This window comes from Puma concolor, chromosome D1, assembly GCF_028749965.1.
Source record: "Puma concolor isolate L17-30 chromosome D1, mPumCon1.1.hap2, whole genome shotgun sequence".
Lineage (NCBI taxonomy): Eukaryota > Metazoa > Chordata > Mammalia > Carnivora > Felidae > Puma > Puma concolor.
Genome location: NC_141676.1, coordinates 16,642,753 through 16,667,846, shown reverse-complemented (window position 1 = coordinate 16,667,846; position 25,094 = coordinate 16,642,753). Strand labels below are relative to the sequence as shown.

At 50.6% G+C, this 25,094-nt stretch overlaps 1 protein-coding gene across 1 annotated transcript in view; it reads right to left on the bottom strand.

Moving 5' to 3' along the window:
• The window catches only part of LRP4 (LDL receptor related protein 4), a 49,991-nt gene extending 28,846 nt beyond the window's left edge, over positions 1-21,145 (bottom strand). Inside the window, exons 1-13 of the mRNA XM_086677530.1 lie at positions 20,888-21,145; positions 7,916-8,062; positions 6,669-6,785; positions 6,279-6,392; positions 5,767-5,883; positions 5,322-5,450; positions 4,955-5,074; positions 4,431-4,556; positions 3,728-3,853; positions 3,402-3,536; positions 2,882-3,007; positions 2,315-2,545; positions 1,108-1,264 (exon numbers count right to left, since the gene is read on the bottom strand). Of these exons, the coding sequence (XP_086533656.1) occupies positions 1,108-1,264; positions 2,315-2,545; positions 2,882-3,007; positions 3,402-3,536; positions 3,728-3,853; positions 4,431-4,556; positions 4,955-5,074; positions 5,322-5,450; positions 5,767-5,883; positions 6,279-6,392; positions 6,669-6,785; positions 7,916-8,062; positions 20,888-20,939 (1,697 nt within the window). The 5' untranslated portion in view covers positions 20,940-21,145. The remainder of the gene's footprint in view (positions 1-1,107; positions 1,265-2,314; positions 2,546-2,881; positions 3,008-3,401; positions 3,537-3,727; positions 3,854-4,430; positions 4,557-4,954; positions 5,075-5,321; positions 5,451-5,766; positions 5,884-6,278; positions 6,393-6,668; positions 6,786-7,915; positions 8,063-20,887) is intronic.
• Between the last annotated feature and the right edge of the window lie 3,949 nt (positions 21,146-25,094).

The following is a 25,094-nucleotide window of genomic DNA, read 5'->3' as shown; positions in this document are numbered from 1 at the left end:
AATGTTCTCATCACAAGAAAAAATTGTTGTAACCACTATATGTTGACAGATGTTAACTAGATTTACTGTGGTGATTATTCTGCAATATACACAAATCATTATGTTGTACATCGGAAACTAACATAAAGTTATACGTCAATTATACCTCAATCTTTAAAAATGAGTCATTTAATCTTCGTACAGCTATAAGGTACACGTGGTTTTTTTTTTTTTTAAAGATTTTACTTATTTACTTTTTAAAGTAATCTCTACACCCAACATGGGGCTCGAACCTACAACCCCAAGATCAAGGTCGCATGCTCAACGACTGAACCAGCCAGGTGTCCGGGCATGGTTTTTTTTTTTTTTTTTTTTTTTTTAATTTTTTCACTGTTTATTCATTTCTTTTTTTTAAATTTTTTTGATTTTTTTATTGATTTTTGAGAGAGAGAAAGCACAAGCTTGAGAGGGGCAGAGAGAGAGGGAGACAGGAACCAAAGCAGGCTCCACGCTGACAGCAGGGAGCCCAATGCGGGGCTCAAACTCACTAGTGCTGAGATCATGACCTGAGCTGAAGTCAGACGCTTAGCTGACTGAACCACCAAGGTGCCCCAAATGTTTATTCATTTCTTTCTTTTTTTTTTAATATTTATTTTTGAGAGAGAGAGAGAGAGAGACACACACAAAGCATGAGTCGGAAAGGGGCAGAGAGAGAGGGAGACACAGAATCTGAAGCAGGCTCCAGGCTCCCAGCTGTCAGCACAGAGCCCAATGCGGGACTCAAACTCATGAACTGTGAAATCATGACCTGGGCTGATGTCGGATGCTTAACCGACTGAGCCACCCAGGCAAACCCCACCACGCCGCCACCCCCCCCGCCCCCACCAGGTATGTTTTTTACTCACCAATTATAAGTGAGTAAATGGAGGCAGATATAGACTGACCCAAGACCACACAGCCAATTACTACAGAACCAGGACTCAAATCCAGGTGTGTCTGGGTACAGAGCCCAGGCTGTTAACACCACACTGTGAAGAGGCTCCCCAGCAAAGTTTGGCCCAGGTGGCCTGGGAACTGTCTCTAGGGGGTGCAAGAGGGATTTGGGAGCTTGAGACACAACTCACTCACCCCTCCATGGGGTGCAAGGCAATAGCCCGGGGCTTCTCAAGGTTTTGCCACAGCAGCACCTTCCGATGGGCTCCGTCCAGGTTTGCCACCTCAATCCTTGATGTTCCTGAGTCGGTCCAGTAGAGTTTGTCATGGACCCAATCCACAGCCAGGCCCCCTGACGGAAAGAGGCAGTAGGAAGGGTCAGGGATTCAGCCAGGGCTCCTCTGTGCCACAATAACAAGTGCAAAATCTTGCACAGGGTTTTGGTTAGGTGGTGTTCTAGCCACGTGACATATACTAACTTACATAATCATCACAACAACTCTATGAGCTAGATACTGAAATCCCCATGGAGATGAAGAAATCAAGGTACAGAGAAGTCAAGTAGCTGTCCAAGGTCAGGAATTTCCTCCTCTCAGCCAACCATATTCCACATCCTGAATCCTGGCTCCCTGACCCACACCCACCACACTGGCTCCAGAATTTGCAAACTGTGGCTTAAGGTTTTGCAGAGGCACTCGAGACGTGCCATAAGCATTTGAGTCAAGTGCGCATGGTACCGAATTCTAATCCACTTCACTGGCTTGTAGAATGGCCTGAGATTACTGAGTGAGTTCTTGTTTCTTTCTTTCTTTCTTTTTTTATCTGTAAACATTTGGAGGTATCTATGTGGGTCAAGCAGAATATTCTTAATAGTAAGCAATCAAAACAAAATTCTGAATTAAAACAAATGCTAAGACTGAGAGCAAATTGTAACTGTTGTCCATAAATCTCTGATTTCAAATTATTACATTCATCAAAACGTCTCAATAATGAGCAAATGTTATAAACCTGAACCCATAAAATTAATGTATACTAACAAATGTTTTCAATGTTTTCTTTTTTTTTCAAGTTTATTTATTTCTTTTGAGAAAGAGAGAGAGACAATGGGAGAAAGAGAATCCCAACGAGGCTCCCAGCTGTCAGCACATAGCCCAACGCAGGCCTCGAACCCACAAACTGCGAGATCATGACCTGAGCCGAAATCAAGAGTCGGACACTTAACCAACCGAGCCACCAAGGCGCCTCCTAAAAAATGTTTTATATACTAGAATTCCATCCAAGAGTTCACTGGAAGAAAGAGATGTTCTGCTGCCCAAGGTTTACAAGCCATCATCCTGTTCCTTCCCCGGTTACTTTGCACATGGTGTGGCCCTGCCCTTCCCCACAGGGCCTCATTCCCTACCTGGGCTCTCGAGCCCTGTAGACACAACCTCCTCCACGTTGCTGCCGTTGAGGTTGGCACGGAGGATCCGGTCCAGGGTGACGTCTGACCAGAAGACAAGCTCGCGTCGGTGGTGGAAATCAAGGGCAATGGCATTCTCCAGGTTGTTGAGCAGCAATGTGTACTCGGAGCGGTGCGGCAGCACCTGCCGGATGTCGATGCGATTGGCGAACAGCAGCACAGGCTCCGGCCCTGGGACGTGGCATAGAAATGGGGCCACCACTGGGCTCTAGAGCTGCTCCTGACACCCCTCGTCATGCATCCCCAGCTCCTCAGCTGATGAGTGGGGCCCCTTGCCCATGTCCAGAACTGTTGGCATCTGTACTAGAAGAGTAGGAGCCTCCAGAGCATACTCCCCTACCCGCCCCTCCCCAGCAGTTTTTCTTGGGGCTCAGAATGCAATTCACAGCTCCGTTTTACTCAGATGAAAAATCTCTCTACCTCTCAGCAAATGCCCAAGTACTGGAACACCGGGATGTCTCTATGCTCGGCCCTCTGCCCACCTAGCCGAACGCCAACACCCCTTACCCAGAGCCTTGCAGCTGCGCCGGTCGGGCCGGAGCTCGTAGCCTGCTTCACACCAGCACTGGAAGGCCCCTTCGCTGTTGGTGCAGCCCTGGCTGCAATACCCCTCCTCCGCACATTCATTCACATCTGGGAGGACCGAGCAGGGTCAGGAGATCTCCGTTCTGCCATCCTCCCGGACAACCCCCCAGGCTGACTAGTTGCTTCCCGGCCCACATACCCATCTACTTTCCAGGCCTAGTGGGAAGGCTATATAACAAGTGGTTAAGGGCTTTAAGGGCATGGAGACCCGGGCTAGAATCCCAACTCTGCTATCACCGGCTCTGTGGCCATCAGTAAGTTACTTAACCTCTCTGAGCTTCAGTTTCCCCAGCTGTGAAACAGAAGGGACAGTCCCCACCTCCTAGGGTGATGATGAAGCGAGGTTACGTCCGTCAGATGTTTGACCCAGAGGAAACATAACTGCCCGTCCGCTGCCCCTGCCCAGGATCCTGCCCCTGATCCAAACCAGGCCCCAGCTCACCCTGGCACATGTGCCCATCCTCGGTAAGCCGGTAGCCTGTGTGGCAGGTACACTGCACTGCCCCCCGCACCATCTGGCACTTCTGGGCGCAGCCACCGTTGTTAACATTGCAGTTCTCCTCACCCGTCCGGGGCCCTGTGCCAGCCAAGCCAGAGATGGGAGTTGAGCCCAGAATCCTCCCCCAGACAGCCAACTTGGCATTCCACCTGGACCACGAAGAACAGCTCCCGAGGCTGCAAGAATCCCTAGGGAGGATTCTCTTTGAACCACATGGGTGGGGTTCAGCCACACACCAGGGGCCAGGCCCGCCCACCAGGGACACTCACGGCAGTTCTGCTGTGGGCCTTCGTCACTGTTGTCACCACAGTCGTTGACCCCATTGCACAGCTTCCTCTGCCCGATGCAGCGCCCGTTCCAGCACAGGAACTGGTCTGAGGCACACTGGGGGCTTCCTGGAGAGGGAGGGAGGGCCGGCAGGGAGGGAGTGAGAGGCAGGTCACAGCAGGGCAGGGCTTGGGTCAACAAAAGGATGGGAGCCTGTCATTTTCCAGGGTGAGCTGGAGACAGAGGAGACTCAAGGTGGGAGGGTCGGGGTCCAAGGCAGGAAACAGCTCAGACAGGGCTGGCTGAATGTCTACATTCGTTCTCTCCCCCCAGGACACCACAGTGGGATGTTGAGGACGTGGGACAGATTGAGAGTGTGCCTGTGTGTCCAGCACCCAGTGTGGCTAGGGTGGTGGGGGATGTCAGCCATGGAGAATGGTCCCTGCTCTCTAGGGCCAGAGCAACAGGCCATGTATGAGCTAGAACGTGAGAGGCTGCTGCTACTGTGGTCCAGGCCATAAGGCTGCAGAAGGTACACCGGGATTTGACACCGGTAATGAGAAGGGCGGGCAAAATCAGGCCACAGGCAAGATCAGACTAAAGCATCACTGTAGCCCGATGGCAGCAGCAACATCCTCTTTCCACCCCTGTTCTCCAATCCCATCATGGCTTAAAGGGCCTGGGGGTACCCCTGGGGCGCTCCACCTGTGTTCTCACAGTCCTCTTCATCACTGTTGTCTGCACAGTCATCCTCCCCATCACAGCGCCAGGACAGGCGGACGCAGCGACCTGACCGACAGCGGAACTGTTCCGCGGTACACATGGAGGTGGCTGGGCAGAGCAAAGGCCTCATGAAAGGCTGACCCCATTTTGGCCCGAAGCTCCACCCGGCCACCCCAAAATGCATTTTGTGGCAGCATCCACACCAGTCTTCTTGTCACGGTTGTTCTGAATGGCATCTCTGTGCAAGTCAGCAAAAGGCAACCTTTCCTCAAGATGCCTCACCACCATCTGCTAGAAAACTGCCACGATGAATTATGTAATTATAGAATAGGTAAGTCTCCCGTGTGACTGGCATCGCTTTGGACATAGCGCCTCTGTGCTGTGCCCAACCCACACCACTGTACAGGACAATCCTGTCCAATCTGTCTTTATCAATGGTGGCCATTTTGGCTCCACAAGCCCTTTCCCTACTTCCAGACCAGACCTTGGACACTGGCCCCACTCACTGCAGTTGCGCTCATCAGACTGGTCGTCACAGTCCGCGTCGCCATCACAGCGCCAGCCTGCGTTGATGCACAGGCCACTGTCACACATGAACTCCCCAGAGCGGCAGGGCTGGTGGGAGGCTGGGGAAACAGGACAGACTTCTGTCTCTAGCCTGTCCATGAACACAGTGTCCATAGCAGAGCAGAAAGCCGGGCCCCCGCACCCGGCTCCTCCCTCTCTGCCTGACAGGGACCAGGGAATCCAGAAACTCCTCCCTTGAGCTCCGGCCCCAGCTGACACCTGTGCCTTACCACCCCAGGAGTTCCTTGGGGCCTGGCCTCCCCCTCCCTCCCAGCTCCGCCCTGCTGGCCTGGCCGGAGCACTCACAGCAGTCGGCCTCGTCAGACCAGTCCCCGCAGTCATCATCACCATCACAGTGGTAGATATCGAGGATGCAGCGGCCGTAAGCACACTGGAACTCCTCCAGGTTGCAGGGAGGCGCTGGCACTGCTGAGGCTGGAAGGCAGGCGTGGGGGACAGGGAGGGGCGCACGCTCAGGCCCAGAGAGAGCTCAGAGGCCCGGACTCCTCCAAGAAGGCAGAAGACGTTCAGGCAAGGGAAGCCGGTTTCACGTGGGACAGCCCTGTGAGACTTCCGTATGCTGCTGGAGCCATGGGGACCCTCCCTCTGCACCTGAGGAATCTGCTCCCACCCTAGCTCAGCCTCGGAGGAACAGTTTCGTAAGAGCCTGCCCTCCTGGCCCACTGCACGTGCACCCCTCTGCCCACGGGATGCTGCCTCCTGCCCCGGCCCGAGTTCTGGGGCCACTCACGACAGCTCTCCTCGTCAGAGCCATCTTTGCAGTCGGTGTCACCATCGCAGTACCAGTGCTCAGCGATGCAGCTTCCGTCACTGCAGCGGAATTCCTTGTCAGAGCACTTGCGCATGTCTGGGGGACGCAATGGGACAGCGATCCTGCGGGAGCCCGACAGGACAGGCCGCCCTCCTAAGATCCTCCCCGACTCCCACCCACACTGCCCCTGTGGGTCTGACCCCATCCCTGGAAGACACCATGGATTTGGTGCAGACGGTCTGGGGAAAGCCGCAGCCCTGGAGACATGGGGCCTTGGGTTCCTGTTCCCCTCGTGGTGGTTCGCAGTGTGTGGGGGGAGGGTCTGGACTGTTCTGCCCCTCCCACCTTCTTCCAGCTGCTCCAGACATCTGGGCAGTTCAAGGTGTGGCAGTGTTAAAGCCACTGCTGCCCTTCAACCCCCCCTCCTCCCGCCCCCGCCATGGCCAGACCACCAGCAGCCATCCTGCCCACCTCCCTGGAGCTCCACTCACCACACTGCTCATCACTGTTGTCCCCACAGTCATTGTCACCATCACAGTGCCACAGGCTCCGGATGCAGTAGCCGTTCTGGCAGGGGAACTCGTCCTCCTCACACTCCCGGGGGGCTGTGGGGTACAGAGCAGTCAGGCTGCTGCAGACAGCGGGGGCCAGGGGCCCAACAGAAAGCCCCACGGACCAGAGCAGTCACTTCTACACCACCCAGAGGGATCTGAAGCAGGTGGCAGTTTCTCAGGCTCATCTAACCAAGAGGGAAGGTGAAAGGAGGGGCAAAGAGCAAAGACCCAGGAAGTGATGTGGGCCTGGGGCATCATTTTCCGATTGAAAATCCCTTCCCAACAGAGCCTGACGGAGCCCGCCTGGTGCCCATCACCAGCACTCACGACAGTCCTGCTCATCTGAGTCGTCTTCACAGTCGTTGTCCCCATCACACACCCAGGAGCGGCGGATGCACTTGCCATTGTCACAGTGAAAATCAAGAGGGGAACAGGTGGGCAGCACTGAGTCCCAGGAAGAGAAGGGAACAGGGAATCTGTCTGAGGCAGGCTCCACTGGGCCAGAAAGCCTTTGCCAACACCCCTTATCCCACATCTCCCCGTGTGAGCCACAGTCCTTCCTCACAGACTCCCATGCCTGATGGAGGAGCTAGGCAGAAACCACAGCTAAGAAGCCAGAGCATTAGCAGGGAACAGCGGCGAGGGATTCACAGGGCAGGGCAGCCCAAGGAACTCAAAACCACTAAGAGAAACATGAGCAAGAAAAAAGAAGTGTATTTTTTTTTCCTCTTGTTAAATGATGATTAACACAGCTGGGCTCAATTTCCAGTTCTAGAACTCATCACTTACCACGCCGAGCAAGTCAGTTACCCTCTCTGAGCCACAGGTTGTCTGACTGTACGATGGGGGTAATTATACTTGGCTCACAGAGGTCTTTTGAGATAATGCACATGACAGTGCTACATGAAAGGTGAGCCAGGTATCATCACAATTAGCTGAACTGGTTAGGGTTAAGGTCCAGGTTGTAGCTTCAATCTTATTAGACTAATTAGCCACCTTCAGACACAGGTGCTACAGCTTGCATCCCTAAACCCAGACAGCTGGCTCAGCAGTGATATTTCTATAGATCTGAGGCAGGAGGCCCTAGCCTGTTGTGCCTATATTACTTACTACACTAGGGGAAAGGAAGGTTTAAAGAGAATATAATATTTCCTAAAACTTATATTATTAAAAAAAGATATGATTATACAGAATACTAACATAAGAAACACAGAAATAATCTGCATCCACGTATAGTATGCACATTAAAAAATGCACAAAAGTACACAAACATATATCCACGTAAATACAGAGATCCATTTAAAGAGACTGCCTATAGTTTCAAGGGTGTTTTATTCCATACTTATCACAAAGTTTGTTTTATTGGACATATATGCATGGAAATACAAGAGGACTGGAGCCCTATATATTGCGAAGAAACCACCCATCTGTCAATATCCGTCACCCTCACAAGAGTCCAATGCTCTGCATCTGATACAGCAAGTGTACAGAACATTCATCAGACACTCATCCCCAGGTCCCTCCCCTCTTCTACTACTTCCCACCACTCCCTGGCTGGGATGGGAGGTGCTTACTACATCCATCCTCATCGCTGTGGTCCCCACAGTCGTTGTCTCCATCACACTGCCACTGGGCGGGGATGCAGGTACACTCGCCGAGGGCACTCACCGCACATGTGAAGTGGCTCCGACCACAAGCACACTCGGGGCTGCTGGCTAGCCCTGTGCAGAGGGGAGAGAAACCAATGAGGGCTCAGCTCCTGCCTAACCACAGCCCATTCTAGAGAGTAGGGGAGCCCCATCTCGGGGCAATGTTACCAAGAGAGCCAAGGGATACCACAGGGATATGCAGACCATACAATCATGCCTTCCCCCTCCTCCAAGACACTAATGGTCAAGAAGACAACCTGTGACCCTAGGTTCATAACGAGTCCATAACGAGTCCATAACGAGTTCATAACGAGTCTCTATGATAGGGCTTTTTGCCCAGTACCCCCAAGAGACAAGAGATGAATGATGCCACTCAGGGAGTTGGTGCCTTTGGGGAAAAGGAGCAGGGGACAGAAAGGGTGATGCTGTGAGACCTTGAGACCCTTCCCTCCAAAGCTAGGTTGAGATATGGACGCTTTTGCATCTGGCCAGGACCAGGCCCTTGGCTGTTAGCCAGGCAGGGCAAGAAATAGTGGAATTAAAATGCCGGAGCCCCTTTTGGAATAGGGAACCCACACAGGGGAACAGGAAGCAACACAGGCTGTTGTGAGTCTCCAGGTCAGAACTCACCTTTAAGGAGGGTGACCAGAAGAAGTGGGGCTCCAGGGGGAGGGGAGCAGTCAGAGCCTTCCCATCTGTGGGACAGGCTACAGCCTAGAGGAAGGATGGCAGAAGCAGCCCCTCCCCCATCCTCAGCAGCACGCAGCTGGCCTTCCCTATTGAGCATCGAGCTATCTGCCTGGCCAAGTCCCATGACCGGCTGCTGTGCCCCCTCCCCAGCGTGCCCAGCAGGATGCCCTGGGATGGCGTGTGAATGGCTCAGTGCCCCTGCTCCAGCCTCAGCTGGAACAAAGGGTTCTGCCAGGGTCACTCTTCCCCCCTCCCCACATTCATCTAACCCGCTGGGCTGCTGCAGCTGGGAAAGAAGGGGGCCACTGCTCATTGCTCATCTCTCCCCCTTGCTTTCTTCTCCCCTTCCTCCCCTTAGCTGGGCCCTGCCCTCAGGCTGTGCGGGAACAGGGAAGGATTTAGGGCCCAGAATGAAAGGGTGTACTGTCATCCACCCCCCCACTCCCCAAAGCAAGGAGAGAGCCCTGGAGCCCTCCCTCTCCACTTCAATCTCCAAGGGTAAGTGTGAGTATAAGGCATGGGTTCCTAACCTGCAGATGGATGGATGGATGGATGGATGGATGGATGGATGGATGGATGGTTGGGTGGGTAGATGGCTGGCATTTGGGACCAGTGAGCTGTTGAAACTATAGGCAAAATGTAGGACCACAGATTTCACCAGATTCTCAAATGAGATCCCTCTGTCCCCCACCGCAAGCTAAGGGAATTGGCTTCCCTAGAAAAGATGCCAGATTTCCTGTGGAAAACGAAGGAATCTGTCTGAGAGGTGCAGCATCTCTTCACAGGAAGGCTTTACTCCAAGCCCAGGGTTCCTATCTGTCCAGGTCTCCCTGCAAGTGCAGAACAGAGGATCCTTCTCCAGGGAAGCACTGACGACCCGGCTACCCCAGTCCCAGCCCCAGCCTCTTGGGCCTATTCTGAAAGCACCGATAAAGGAAGGGGCTTTTTTCACTCAGACCCTGAGCAACTTTTGGAGTGTGACCAGCTCATCACAGCTATAGGCACCACTCTCAGGAACTCTGGCTGGATGAAACCGCAAAGACTAGGTATTCCAAAGGACTCCATTCAGTGGGCCTCCCAACATGTAGATCCCCTGTGCAGGGAGGGGTGGTGAAGAGGAAGGATAAGACTGACTCAGTGGTTCTCAACCAGGGACAGTCTTTCCTCCGGGGGCGGGGGTGGTGGTGGTGGTATTTGGCAATGTGTGGAGACATTTTTGGTTGTCGTGACTGGTGATGCTTCTGGCATCTAGTGGGTAGAAGCCAGGGATGCTGCTAGACAGCCTACAACGTACAGGGCAGGCTCCCGCAACAAAGACATTCTCCAGCCCTGAATGTCAATGGAAGTTAAGGACACAGCAGGGAGCAGAGCCGCCCCACGTGGAGTTCAGGGCAAGGGGGTGAGGACAACAGAGAGGATGAAGGGGCCTGGGGGGAGGGGGAGAGGAGAAAGCCCTGGACCTGGAGCAGACAGACCGGGTTCCACCCACCGGCTGCGTGACCCTGTACAGGTCACTTAGCTCCCCGAGCCTCCGTTTCCTCATTTGTGAAAGGCCACAAGGACTGGACCAGACGATAAATGTGGACGAAGCTACCCTCGTGCCCTGGCACACCAAAGATGCTCAATAAATGCAGGCTGGGGGTGTAGGGTGTGGGAGATGCAGGGACTAGTTTTTTCCAAAGGCCTTGATTTTAAAAACCTGAGCACCGGGATTAGGAGATCAAGAATAGCAGTTTCCAGGGCCACCTGGGTGGCTCAGTCGGTTAAGCAGCCGACTTCCGTCAGGTCATGATCTCCTCGCAGCTTGTGGGTTTGAGCCCTGTGTCGGGTTCTGTGCCAACAGCTCAGAGCCTGGAGCCTGCTTCAGATTCTGTGTCTCTCTCTCTGCCCTCCCCCTGCTCACACTCTGTCTCTCAAGAATAAATAAACATTAAAAAAAAAATTTTTTTTTAAAAGAATAGCACTATCCTGGTGTTGTGTGCACGTCAAAAAGAATACTGAAGGTAGAGTAGCCTTCAGTCCCAGGTCGACTTTTTTTAGGGCCCCACCCCCGCTTTTGGCAGAGTGATAAAAGAAGTCCTGCTTTCTCCCAGCAGACTTCAGGAACAAAGCATTCCATCGGGTGGGCATCAAGTTAGTTGCAGGCAGCTGAAGAGCCAGGACTTCCTGCATGTCAGAGCAACATCTGAACGTCAGCACGTGAAGGTCAGGCAAACCCTTGGCTTGAGCTTTCGTCCGGTAAACAGACACATCACACTCCAGAAAGCCAGCTCTTCTAGAGAACCACTGCCCCTCGGGATCCCCGGAGGTGGAATTCTGCCTTTTCAGTCAAGTCCTGGCTGTGAGCAGAAAGGACAGCTTTTAACCTTTTTCTAAAAAAAGAATGATGAATGAAGAAAGGAAACAAATGGGGGGGGGGGGGTGATGGCATAGGCAGGCTTCACTTTGGAAAGTGTTAAGTTAGAGTACTCAGCTATGCTTCTGGCCTTGAAAGCTGTTTACAGCCACACTCCCTCAGCCTTCAGCCTTTACTCAACAGTGAAAAGATCTTTCCCCAAGTGTTCCCTCCCCTTGATAGGCGAGTCGTCCAGCTTTTGGGATACATGTGAATGTGCTCAAAGGGTCTTCCTGGGAGGTTAACCAAAATCCCATTATGACACCTCACCTCCCTTGCCTCAGTCACCTTACCAACTACTCATTGTTTTCTTATGAAGGAAAGAAGGGAAGCATCCATTTGGTATACCAGGTACAGTGTATCATTGTAGTAAAGAGCACAGATTCTGGAGTCAGAGAGACTAGAGTTCAAATCCTGTTTTCTACCGCAACTCTACAACTTTGAGTAAGTTGCTTAAGGTCTCTGAGCCTTAGTTTCCTCATCCATAAAATGGGAATCCATGTAAACTGCTTATTAGCACAGGACTTGTACATGACAAAAGCTTCATAATAGTACAAGCATCATTTACTGAGTATGTGTTTACGAGGTGCTCTTCAAATACTTTTCCCGCTGCTTTTCATATGCTACATCATTGAATGCTCTCAACGACCCTGGGAGGTGACACAGAGAAGTCTGCCATTAGGTCACACCGGTACTATGGGTTGATGCCAGCATTCACACCCAGGCAGATTGATCCCAGGGCCTCTGCTCTTAATCACTTCATTACCCTGCCTCCCAATAAGTGGTATCGCTATATGAGAATTTCCAAAACCCTGAGGTCAAAAAGGGGAATTTATAACACTGGGGCGTCTGGATCCCTCTCCTTCACACAATCTCGATTAGCAGATATACAGTGAGTTTATGGATCTCAAAGCAGTGATGTTTCCTTCTGGTTACTGCTCCAGCTAAAGATCAATGTCTCTTGCCCTAAGGTGAAGTGGTGAAACAGGGACAGTCTGGAGCCCTAGCCCTTTGAACCAGTGCCTCAGTGTGGTGCTGGTCCAGAAAGGAACAGAGCTTCTGACCACAAAGAATTGTATTTTGCAGTTATTCTGTAGAGTTTGCAAGCTACTTTTGCATACTCACTTGCATTCACCCTTAATCATTACAATAACCTTAAGTAGTTACTGCAGGCCCCACTTAAGAGGTGAGGTCATCTGCTTTGGCCAAGGTCATGGGGTAAGTAGAACAGCCAGGATGGCGGCCCCATTCTTACCCTTAGACCAGTATTCTTTTTATAAATTTTTTTTTTCAACGTTTATTTATTTTTGGGACAGAGAGAGACAGAGCATGAACGGGGAAGGGGCAGAGAGAGAGGGAGACACAGAATCGGAAACAGGCTCCAGGCTCTGAGCCATCAGCCCAGAGCCTGACGCGGGGCTCGAACTCACGGACCGCGAGATCGTGACCTGGCTGAAGTCGGACGCTTAACCGACTGCGCCACCCAGGCGCCCCTAGACCAGTATTCTTTTAATGTGACCTCAGAATCCAGACTTTCAACAAGCTTCCCAGATGACACCGATGCATACTAAGGTTAGAGAGGCACAGCTCTCCACCATCCCATAGAACACTCAACTGAAGGGGGACCACACCTGTCACTTAGAGGCCCAAAGTGTACAGTGACTATAGACAGCTACAGAGCAGCTTTTTCAAGTTGAACCAGACATGAGAAGGCCGAAGGAGTATCCTGTGAGTGCTGGGATAGGACAGTTACCAGTGGGGGAGAGATTACAACAGAAAGGGAAGAACCATCATTCATAGCAGAGAAGGGTTCTTCTTGTAACACACCAAAGCTCTCCTCTCTCCTCGTGTCCACTGGTGGCAATGGTGAGGACATAAACCTTATTTAATGAAGATAAGTTATTTGAAATGACCCTGAACTACACATCCAGGCCAATCAAGGGACCAATCCACTGATTTCAGCTCCTTGGGCAGTGGTCAGTGTCTCTAACTGAAAGGGATGCCCATGTAGCAAGACAAAAATGGCATCACTAAAAGGAGTCACAGCAAGGGGCCACTTGGAAATCTCACCTCATCCACGAGATACCTGGAACCGGGAGAACTCTGGGTGCCTATAAAACAGCCCCTGTTTCAAAGGGCAGGGCTTATGCAGAAAACATCAGAACCAACACCAAAGAAGGTAAATGGTTGGTAGAAGGAGGCCAGGAAGTGAACCCTATCCTGATGCTGCCCCACCTGGACCCATGCGGCCCCAGATGAATTGAAAGCCCCTGGTCTGTGCTCCAGAGGCCCTTTGTGCCTCCTCTTTTGGTAGCGTTTAGCTCACTGTGGCATCATTGTTTGCTTAACGGACCAGGTGCTCTTCAGTCTCCTAGCAGTTGGAACTGTATAATATGGAGTTTTGTGTTTGTATTCACCATGCATAGTTCAATGCTTGGTATGTAGTAGTTGATCAATACAAATTTGTAGAATGAATGAATGACATGTTCAGCTAGATTCTTGTGAGAGATTGGAGTCAAAGGAAAAGAGAGGCCCAGAATACCAAAAATAAAATAGTTATTTTCTAACTAATCTTTACTGAAGAAAATAGGAATCTTCTTTTTAAGGTGGCATCCTAGTCCTATCCAGGTCAAGTTCACTCCCTTCTCCAACAAGAGTTCCTTTCACTGGTTGTATCGTCAAGCAGTGATACTGACATGTTAGGATTCTACTTAGTTCTGCCCCTAAATCCCTAGAGGCCAGCCAACCTCATCTAGTTTGAAAATCTACCAAGTGAAGTCTTCTCCTAGTGGGCGTCAGACACATGATTACTGGTCCCATCAAGTTCAGCCCTCTCTTGCCACTCCTAACGATGGAAAAGAAGTTCTTAATGGTCAGCCTCCAAAGTTATGAGGCAGAGAACATAGCGTTAAGAGCATGGGAACAAAAACTAAGCTAGTTCCTGGCTGTCTGACGTGGGGCATATTATTCAAATCTCTTTATACCTTTCTCACCAGGAAAATCAGGATAAGAATAGCCCCCATCTCACATGGACGTTATAAGAATTAGTTAATTCATAAAAAGCACTTAGCATAATGCCTGGCACGTACTCAGCTCTCAGTAAACCATAGCTCTTGCTATTACTCTGATAGAATTTGACCCACCCAGAACTGTCTCATGCAGCCACCCCATGATTAAGCCCTGCTGTTTCAGGGCTTGAGATGTCTTAAAGCCCTACTGTGGGCCAAGCTACAGGGCCAGCCCCAAAGGTTAAGCTAGAGGTGTGAATGGCCACGGGAAGAGGTGGACAAGAGTACTGTGGCAAGAGTCCTGCATTATTATTGCGCTTCTCTGGAGGAGCTTGAGGCATACAGTATCCTCTACCCTTGCCCCGTTTATCATCAACCGATTCCTAGGAGGCAAGTATAGAAAAGAGCACGCAGAACCTAAATCACAGAGCAATTCAGAAATGGATTGGCTTCCTCTACTGTAACATGGGGGTAGTAACAGTACCAATAGTAGCTGGTTCCTGGGAGATTTAAATGAAATAATACACATGAAGTACACAGTAAGCAGCTATTACTGTTGTTGTTTTCATTGGTAATCCCGTAATCTTCATCTAGATGTCTCCTTTCTCTCAACCCTGTAAAGTAGCTATGATACCAGGCTGTTTCCATCCAGGTCCTCAAAAGTCTACTTACCCTGCCCAGCAGCTCAGTCAACAGATCTCACAAATTCAAAATGTGGCTGTGCTCTGTGAGGGGGCTGCTCAACATATTGCTTTCCTCTACCTCTCAAAACACAAGGCCCACACAAGAACACATGGCTTCACAGGGGCAACAAACCTCATCTCCCCTCCTGGGAGCTTTTTAAAGCCTCCCTCTATCAAAGCACAGAAAAGTAATTCTTTGTGCATTAAGATTACATGAGAAGATGAAGACTGAAAACAGAAAAGTCAATCTGAGATGAAATATAGATAGTCTCAACCCAGATCTTTTTTAATAGCTTGGATAGAAAATATTCCATACTAAGGGGCAGTATGGGTTAGAAGCTTAACAGCTTAGGCTCTGGGTTCAAATCCTGGGTCAGTTACCCACTAGCTGTGTGATATAAACTGCTCTGAGCCTTAGTTTCCTTTCTGTAAGACAGGAACCTATCAGGACCTACCTCATAAGGACACTGTGAGGGGTAAATGTGATAAGACGAGGTCAACACCACAGTGCCAGGGATATAGCAAAAGCTTTTAAGATGTTAAACTACCCCCCAAAGTACCTTTGTAGTATTTAGACCACATGTCCCAGTTTGTGATGTAAAACTGGATTTTACATGTAAAACTGTGGTTACCAGCAATTATTCCCTGAAGAACACAAATTCTTATTTGGGGGAGATACATTTTGGAACCTCTCTGAGGTTACATTTGACTGGCAGATACATTTGACTGCCTCTCTGAGCCTATGGTTGAAATGTCTTGTTTAAAAGGCCTGGTGTGTGGGAGGTTAGGGGGAGTGGAAAGAGGAAAAAGGACCTCCCCTTTCTTATTTGCTAGGCTTATGGATATTATAACCTGGCATCTGTATCTGGTTTCCAGAAGGCTCTAGTCGACCCAACACAGAAACTATCTCTTGTCCTCATCCATACCCAAAAGGTGGTGGCAGTCGGGCTCCCAAGGCTGGGGCCAACTAAGGGAACATTTGGAAAGCTTTCTCCACCCCCGCCCTGCAGTCCTGGCAGGAAATGGAGCTGCTGAGCCTGGAGAGGCACAATTTCCAAGCTTTATTTCATGTGCTAATCAGGTGTCTCTCCCAGTATCCTACTCCTTACCTGCCCGACAGGACACAACACGACACCAAGACAGGGGGAGGGAGGGTCCCTCTCCTCCAAAAAGGCTCTGTCTAGAGCCCGGGAGCTTCCCGGCCCCAGAAAAACCTCTGGTGATAAATTATGCAGCAGCACCTTTGTGTCGCTGCCTCCCAGCCAGATGGGAGGTTTGCTCCCAGTCTTTTGTTTCCGGCTTTGCTCGGAGCTCAGATCCTTGGCTCCGCACAGAGGTGAGGGGGGGAACTCCTGTAGGCCAAGTCAGGGCTTGCAGCAAATCCCAGTGAGGCTTTCCCCAGCTGGGTCTCAGGCGGGGCCTTTCCCTGCCTCACTCCGACCCAAATGCGCAAGGGAATGAGTGTGAGGGACGCCTACAGTCCATCCACTCAGCGATGGGAATGCCTAAGTGCAGTGAAAGAACGAAGTCCTCTCGAAAGGGTGTAAGAGGTGCCCAAGGGCACCGAAGATGTTTCTTTCTTGCTAAATCAAAAATACAGAGCAGAAAATGGAGTCAAACGACTGCCAGGAAGGCCAGTGAATCAGCTCTTCGTAACGGCTGCTCTTGGTTACGGTCAACTTTCCGCAGCCCCCAAAAACATGACATCACTGGCACCAACTTAAAAGGAAGAAACAAAGAGACAACAGGGGTCAAACATTGGGGTGGAGGAGCTGGGGGCTGGGGGCGACTCATGGGCTTGAGACCCACATCAATTATCCCTGCACACTGACAGGATTCCTGATTGAAGACGGTAGTCATGAAGGAAGGCGGCTCTGCAACAGCCCAGCCCCCAAATTGGGGCAATTACTACCTTATGAGCTCTGGGGCCTGACTCCTTTCCCAGGCCAGTGGGAGGGAGAGCCTGGAATTCTAAACTGTTCCAGCTACAAGAGACCTCAGCCAGCACCTCTCGCCCCAGGTCATGGCAACCTTAGAGTGAGGTGCCTGGCCACATCCCTGACCACAGAGCTTTTAACAAGGAAGCTCCCAGAGGAAAACCCCATCTCCTAGGACTTCTCCCAGGAGAACTAAGGTGGAGTGGGCTCCTTGGACTCATGATGTAGCTTAACAGATCTCTTTTCTGGATGTGTGGCAGGAGGGAACTATGCTTAGATTTCATTAGGTTTTCAAGGGGGGGGGGTAGTGGGAAGAAGGAGCAAGATCTTTAAAAGAGAAAAGCAAAAAACCAGCTGAAATGAAGAGCTAAACTTCATTCCATTTCAGCACACGGCACTGTAGTTAGTGTAATGATTTACCTGTCTCCCATAGTCTAGATGGAAGAACCATCTCTAATCTACTTATGCAGACTTGCTAACAAACAGCTAACGTTTTATCCAAGCCTGTAGAACAGAGCAGTCTGTGCTGAGTGGTTTGAATATACTATTATCTCATTTAATTTTTATAATAGTCTCACATGAAAATGTATTACTACTCCAGTTCTGCCCCCCCCCCCGCCCCATTTACAGGTAAGAACCCTGAAGTTCGGGGAGATTAAGTGTTTTGCACAGGGTCACCAAGAAGTGTCGAAGCCCAGATTTAAACCTAGGTGTGCCTGGTGCCTGTACTTCTTCGTCACTGAACTATATATGTGGTGATTAAGAATAGTGCTTGGGAAATGTGTGTTTGCTGAATGAATGAACAAATGAATGAGTGCAGAACCCAGTTTAGGAGATGCTCCTGAGTGTATTTCAGAGAAAGAACCTGACCCTGTCAGCTCTAGGCTGGATGGAGGGTGGCAACTACAGACATTCATCAGAGCTATTTATAGGGCTAAACCTGGGCTCTGCCAGCCAACTAGTCAGCAGGAAGTCTTTCCTGGGACACTGAATCCCACCACACTGAGAAGGGGAGAAGAGCTTCCGATGCTGAAGATGAGATGGTAATCCAGACACAGTCTGGGGCCCAGATGCCCCACACCTAGGCAACTGTGGCAAAACTTGTGGCTAGGATTCATCAAGGAAGTTAGAGATTGTGGCTGGAATAGGCTAACAGACCTAGTCACCAAGGGCATGGAACTGTGTCACAATTATGAGTTGTGCCTAATCATTCAAAAAGACAAGTCTTTTTCTTCACATAGTTCCCAAAATTCCCTATTCAAGAAGCCCCTCGTATTGCTCGTCTCTTCCAAGAAGAAACAACATAGCCAATCCTTCCCACTTTTCTTCTTCTTAGGGATCAAGATTAGCAATCAGTAGAGTCAGCAAAGACCTATCAAATACCCTGTCCTCTGTGACCTTCTGTGTTCTTTGCTGGCCCAGACGATGGACATGCCCAACGTGTTCTGTATCAGACACAGCCAGACTGGTTCCCTTGCACCTGTCATTCTTAATACTATGTGCCAGTCCCAAAGATGTCATCCGATATTCAACAGGGGACAGAAGAGGAAATCCAAAATCAGTGACAAGCCAAGCATCTTTCACAAGTCCAATGAGACGAGGGACAAGGTCAACCAAGCACCAGGACAACAGATAGATGGAAGGGAGACCAGTCTCAGCTCTCCTCCTTTGCACTCAACCTCAGAAAGAGTCTTCTATCTACCTAAGCCCCTGGGCAGAATTTTCAGTTTTTTGCTTACGTGGAAGAGACCTCCATAGGAAACATGGTTTCCAGTCTTCCAACGGTGGTAGACTGCCTGAGGCCTCACCTCAACCGTCAGGAGAAAGATACCCAGGGCTATCACCAGCAATCAAATTTCCTTCTAAAATCTATAAAGTTGGAGTGTCAACCCCAACCTGTTTAGCTCAGGCCAAAGACATACGCTCTAGGAAAAGCCCACAGGACTCGCAGCATCCAAATAAGCGCCTTAAACCTTAGTGTCTTGAATCCACTCCTAGTTGTGGTCATTGACCTACTATAAAACACGGTCTTCTCCCTGAGCCCCTAAACATTGTGTTAGGGACTCTCTTGGTGATATTTCTGGTTGAGCAACTGCTCAGTCTCACTGATGAACCACGAATCTATCCTCTCTCTCCTACCTCCCCCCTTCACCTCCAAGGATGGTTAAGTGTTAGCCTAGGGGAAGTTTAGATCTTCACATCACTGAGTGTCCTTGTGCATGTGCACAGAAAGTCTCCCGCGCTCAGAAGTTTCTGTTAAATTTTTGTCCTTAAAAAGAACCCAAAAGAGTTATGAAGTACCCTCTCGGCCTTTTTCTGTTAAGCATTAAATACACTCAATTTTCCACCCCCATTGTCAGTGCAGATGTAGCATATGCAGTTTTGACAGCTCTGGAGCAATAAAATCCTCTTGGCCAGTCTCAGCCCAGAACCTTCCAGCTCCCCTTTCCCTAGGGCAGAAGGCGACAATCTCCTCTCTGGTTTTGTTGGTATCCGTTTTAGACTTTTTTTTTTTTTTTTTCCTTTTTTCCCAGTGCATTGCCATTTCCCTTGATCTTTTTCAAAACTTCCTCCAGGGGGCCGAGAGGAAAGTTCCATCCCCTTCTCTCGCAGCCCGAAGGGGGAAACCCCCCAAAAAGCATAGCTGTCCCTTTAAGGGGCCCATGTGGTGGGAAGAGCAGCTACATTCCTACCCCAGTAGGGCCGCTGTCCCGACACGCCAAAGAGGCTACAAATAACCTTCTAGGAGAGAGCCCGGGAGGGGGAGAGCACAGCGCGAGCAGGAACGTGGCTCCGCCAGGCTACTACGCGGAGAGGAAGAGCCGAGAGCGGAGAGAAAGAGCTCAGTGGGCGTTAGAGAGGGCATGGAAAAAGTCGTTTAAAACCTACGGGTAGTTTAAATAACAGACACGAGAACTCTGTTTTGGATTTGGGAGGTAAACCAATCTTTAAAACGAGTGCCCAGGCATCTCCACGCCATGCCAGGGAAGTTCCGAAATCTGCACTGTTTCCACACGAGCTCCCGTACGTTAAAGAAAAGAATCGGTGCAAGCAAGGCCAGGGTCTAGAGACCCCTCCAATCCGAGCCCACCCCCTCATCCGGGCTGCGAGACTGAGAAGATTCGGATTCCGCCCCCCCCCCCCCCCGGTTGAATAGGGTTGGGGTTCAAAGATCAAAGTTCTTTGATCTTTGGGCACAAACTAGAGGCAGCTGCTAAATCAAGGGGTACACCCATGGTGCTTCGGAGGCTGCGGAGAAACAGATTCCAGTGGAGCCCTAATCACACACAACAGTTGCGCACGGGCACCAAACAAGTTATTAATAAGGAGCAGATGAAGCAGCACTTCTGCTGCTATCCGTCCAGCTCCCCCGAGGGTCGCCGCGCGGACCCGGGGGCTGCCTTGTGATGTTCGGTGATACCCGCCCCCCCGCCCCCCCACCCCGGCCAGGACGGACCTGCGGGAGCCTTCCAGCAGTTTCTTCCCCGTGTCCCTCCTCTGCCCCTTTTCCAGCCCGGTTTCCTCCCCCTCTCCCCCACCGGGAAGGATCCAGGGCAGGAAGCTGATTGGTCGCAGCCAGGAGAGGGAACCCAAAACACCACTAAGGGGAGATGCTGCGAGCAAGCAGTACCCGAAGACCCTCGGTGGGAGCAAGGTCTGGAGTCCGAGGAACTGTTCTCCGAACAGAGGACTCCCCAGAGCCTAAGCATTCCACTGGAGCCCCGCTCCGCAATCCGCCCGAGACCCCCGGCCCCTGCAAGGAGGGATTTTTACAATTTATGGTTTAGCAACCATCCTTCCCCGCCTCCCTTTCTTCGCACACATTCATTCGCACCAAGGACCCAGAGACCGTGTCTTAACCTGAAAGGGAAGCAGCCCCCAGCTCTTCCTTCAAACAGCGGCGAGGGAAGACGGCGGGCGCCTCGGATCTTCCCTGAGCCCGGCCCAGATCCGAGCCGGGGAGTTCCTCCACGGCCGACCCTCTCCCGCTGGAAGGGCTGGGGGAGCTCCTGCTTCCCTCCCCGGGAAGCACGCTCAGGGTTACTGCGTGGAGTGAGGGCGCGGGGTCTGAGGCCCCAGCCCGCGCGCCGCCCCGCTCTCGGGAGGTGAGTCCTGCAGCGGCCAGACCCACGGACAAACTTTCCCGGCGGGCCGGGCGGCGCGGGCTCCGCGGCGCCGCTTACCGTGTGCGCAGAGCAGGGCGCCAAGCAGCAGCGCGCCCCACGGCCGCCTCATGGTGCCGCGGCCGCCGCCGGCGCTCCCTGCCGGCCGGGGGTCCCGCCGGCTCCCGCGGGACCGCGCGGAGGAGAGAGTCGGCGCAGGGTCCCGAAGGGAAAGCGTCCCGGTCCGCGGCGGCGGGCGCGCCCCGCAAGTCGCCCTCCGGCCGCTGCTGCCTCCAGTGCTGCCGGAGCCGAAGCCGCCCCGCCAGGGGACCGGGAGGGGGTGTCCCGGGCCTGGCCGCCCCGCCCCCCGCGCCGCAGCCCCCGCCACAGCCACCGCGCCTGGTCCCGCCCCCAGCGCCGGGCCGGCCCCTTCCCGCCCTCGGCCCCCGTCCCCCCCCCCACCCGCTCCACCGCCCCCCCCTAGATTCCCCGGGCCCCCACCCGCTAGCGCCTCCTGCGCTGGCCTCGCTCCTCTTCAGGCCGCCCCCACATTCCTAGTCCTCGAGAGAGCCCCCCTCCGTGTCCCCATTACTACTGCTCAAATGTCCCTAATTTAAAAAAAAAAAAACTATCCCAGCGGCAACTCTCGATCCCTCTCACTCTACTCTGTGCCAGAGAGGAGCACCCGGGCTGACCCAAGTCTCCTGGACGTGACCCCTGCCCCCCTACCAGCCCCAAGCCCAGACTTTATTGATGTCTCAGAATACGCAAGGCTTGCTAATGCATAATCCTCTAGGTCTTTATTAACATCAAACAAGGGACATCAGGGGGCCTGGAGTGCTGTATCTTAACTAGCATTCTCACTGTCAAAATTCCTTTTCTGAGATTTTCTTCTTGCTCCACCCCCACCCCGGTCTAGGCAGCGTTGTGCTAGGGCTAAATAATTCCACGACTCCCCCTTTTCATTTACTCATTTCCTGAGGTGGTTGTCTGGGTCCTGTCGCCCCAGCTCAGACGTCCAGAATTGGCCTAGACATAGTTCCTCCTCGCTGTCTTTGTAAATCAGCGGTGTTAGCCTCTTCACCTTCTTTGACTTTCTGATCCTGGCAAGGAAGGAAGGGGGTAAGGAAGTAAGTCTTTACTTGTAGTTGCACTTTCACAAAGACCTCAGCCTCCTCCAGGCTTCTGTCTGTAGGGCTTACCAGCTGTATTTAACTTTTGGGTTATTATAGAAAGTTATAAACTCTCTTGTCTTAGCTTCAGGCTCTATCCTCTCCCCAGAGCAGATTAATAACATGGGTTAGTTTTGTTTCTTGGTTGAATCTCGTCTTGTTACTTTTGTCCAAGCCCCTAACTTCCTTGGGGTCCTATATATCAATTTTCCCTCCAAGCTGATATGTCAACATTTCCTGGCTTTGGATCTTCTGCGATCTCATTAAACCACTTTCCTCTTACTAGTAAATAGAATCAGGAAGCCCCAAATGCCCAATGTTAGCTGAGGGGAAAGTAATTTGGTATAGTGCAAAAGTGGCTATTAGGAGGTTGCTCCAATGGATAAGTTTGACATTTCATCCTTGCTTGTTTTCAATTTTTCAAAGGATTTCACTTCAAATTATCATCCTTTACCAAAGCTAACGTTAACTTTGCAACAGCAACAGCAACAACAACAAAAAGTAAAGTGTTAAGTCCTTTAGCCAGTACTTCTGTATACTGTTCTGCCTGAAATTTTTACGCAGATGAAATGTGGTTGAACTAGCATCACCATGGTAACTGATATTGAGGCATTTTCTCTGTGTGTAGTTCTTCGCGCTGACTGAAGGCGGCAGTCGAGTCAGGTCAGGTTTCTGTGATCTTCCTGCTGGGAAAGACAGTCCACCTTTATGACCTATGGCACCTCAGCCTAAAATCCAAGGAGAAAAAAGGTGAAAAGTAGAGCCTGATTTTCAACACACATTCCCCCACCCTCACAATGTTTGTGATGCGACCTTGGTTTGTCTCAGGGTTTCAATATATGCTGTTTATATGCTTTTCGACCTGTTGAGAAAGATCTTATGATTCTGGAGACCATATTTTTTTTCCACAGGAAAACTAAGGACATGTGGTATAATGAATACATTTGTCCCAAAAAATCCAGGACAGGCAGTCACCATACTTTCAATGTCAGGGGATTAAGAATTTATAAACATCTGTATGCGAAGGATAGGTTTCTTTCCAGAAGGCATGATTTATGTTGTTTTTCTGGGATTGAGGAGGAAGGGGGAGGCTGGCTGTCCCTGTCTGACTCAGGCTCAAGAGACTGAATTTTGTGTGTGCATCCCAAGTCCCCCTCCTCCATGGTTCAGTGTGGTTCTGGTGCACAGAGCCATCCCTGGCTGCTGTGAGTCACTGGGAATATCAATGGGTAGAAACGAATGAACTTCGTGCATAGTCCCTGCCTGGGTCACCCCCTAGAGTGAGTTAAGTCTTGGCTGTCAGAAACTGCTCCTATGCCAGGAGTGCTAAGCTATATTTATTTTTACCAGGCCTCTCAGACTTTCTTGTTTGGAGTGAGAGATCCTGAAAAGGATGCCAGAATGGGCTGTTTGTCTCCTTTTTATTGTCCTTTGGGACATGCCCCTAGCAAAGTTGTAGGGGACTGCCAATTCCAGAGGGGTCTCAGAGGCATTAGTTTCCTCAGAAACACCACCTTCTTCCTTCATCCTTCTAGGACACACCAGGGAACTGAATTTCCAAAATCAGAATATTGCCCTGAATTAGACCATCACTAATGGCCTTTACAAAGGAAACACAGGGAGTGCTACAGAAACCAGATAGAAATGGGCACTATTTTGATCCAACTGGGTTGGTAGAATTCTCTTATAACCTAGGCATCGCTCAACAACCTGCATTTCTAGACATAATTCATCTGAAAGAGTAACAGGCCTTAAGTTTTACACTTGAAAACAGTTGTTCTCAATCAGGAGTGATTTTCCAGCCACGGGGCGATCCCAGGAGACACTTTGGGGCGTGAGTGCCACTGGCAAATACTGGGTAGACTCCAAGGATACTGCTAAACATCCTCCAATGATCACGACATCCCTCCCCACAAAGAATTATATGACAAAGAATTATCCAGCCCCAAATTTTAATATTGCTGATGTTGAAAGACCCTGCTTTGAAAGATTAAGAACACGAGTCTGCAACGAACTTCTCCATCTCTTCTCCAGAATCACCTTTTTGTCAAGGCAGTGTGAATGGGGGGAAACGGTTCTTAAAACTGTAGAAGGAAAAACAAAACAAAAGCACAGCTAAAGGAGCTTAAGGGGTCCTACACCTGCTTCTTCTGCCTGGAGAGGCTTATTTCCGGTATTTGCTCACTTAGTAAGTATTTATTAAGGGCATATTATGTTCCAGGAAATGTAGAGGCAGTGGTAAATAGATACATGGGGTCCCTAGAACTTATAGACTGATGGCTGGCATTGGGAGGGGACACAATGCAGAGGCATTGAAAGAATGATCCCACAAATGACTTTAAAGCTGTAAGTGATAAGGACATTCAAGGACAAGTACCGAGTTCTATGAAAGGAGAGACTTGATTTAGAATTGGGGATGCAAGGAAGGCCTGTTAGAGGCCCTGACACTCAAGCCGAGTAAGAGTCTTCAGGCTGGGAGTGGATGGGGAGAGCTTTGTTGTAGGCAGAAGGAGCAGCATTTGCAAAGGCCCTGAGCCAGGGAAGAGTCCCGAGTATTTATGAGAAAGTATCATTAACTTTTAGCAAAGGGTGCTTTTATCTAAGTTCAGGGGGCTACTACTGGAGAAAGGGAGAAGAAATGAAAGTATAAGGAAAGGGTCTGATTGGCATTTCTGTGCTTTCTTTAATCACAAACCTTCACGCCACCATTTCTGGCGCCAGTACTTTTCATGATCTAGCTCAGTGGTGGTACTCACATCAGGGGCTGGGGGACAATGGCTGATTCAGTTCCCTGGCCTAACATGGGGCCCACCCTGAAAAGTGAGACATTCTAAGCACATTTTTTTTTTTAATCTCCTGAAAGCTTGATATTCACGTATTTGGCATATATAAGTAGAGCCTTTGCAGCAAATACTTCTGCCCGTCTTGTTTATTTCAGCAGCAAAGATAAATTTAGAATGGTGGATACACAGATGGATCAATGAATAAAAACTCATTTAATTAACAAACATATATCAAGCATCTATGCAAATGGCCTCTCCGTTTTCACTTGCCCTTTATAATTCATTCCCTACATTACAGAAACCAGAGTGACTTCTTAAAAAACATAAATCAGG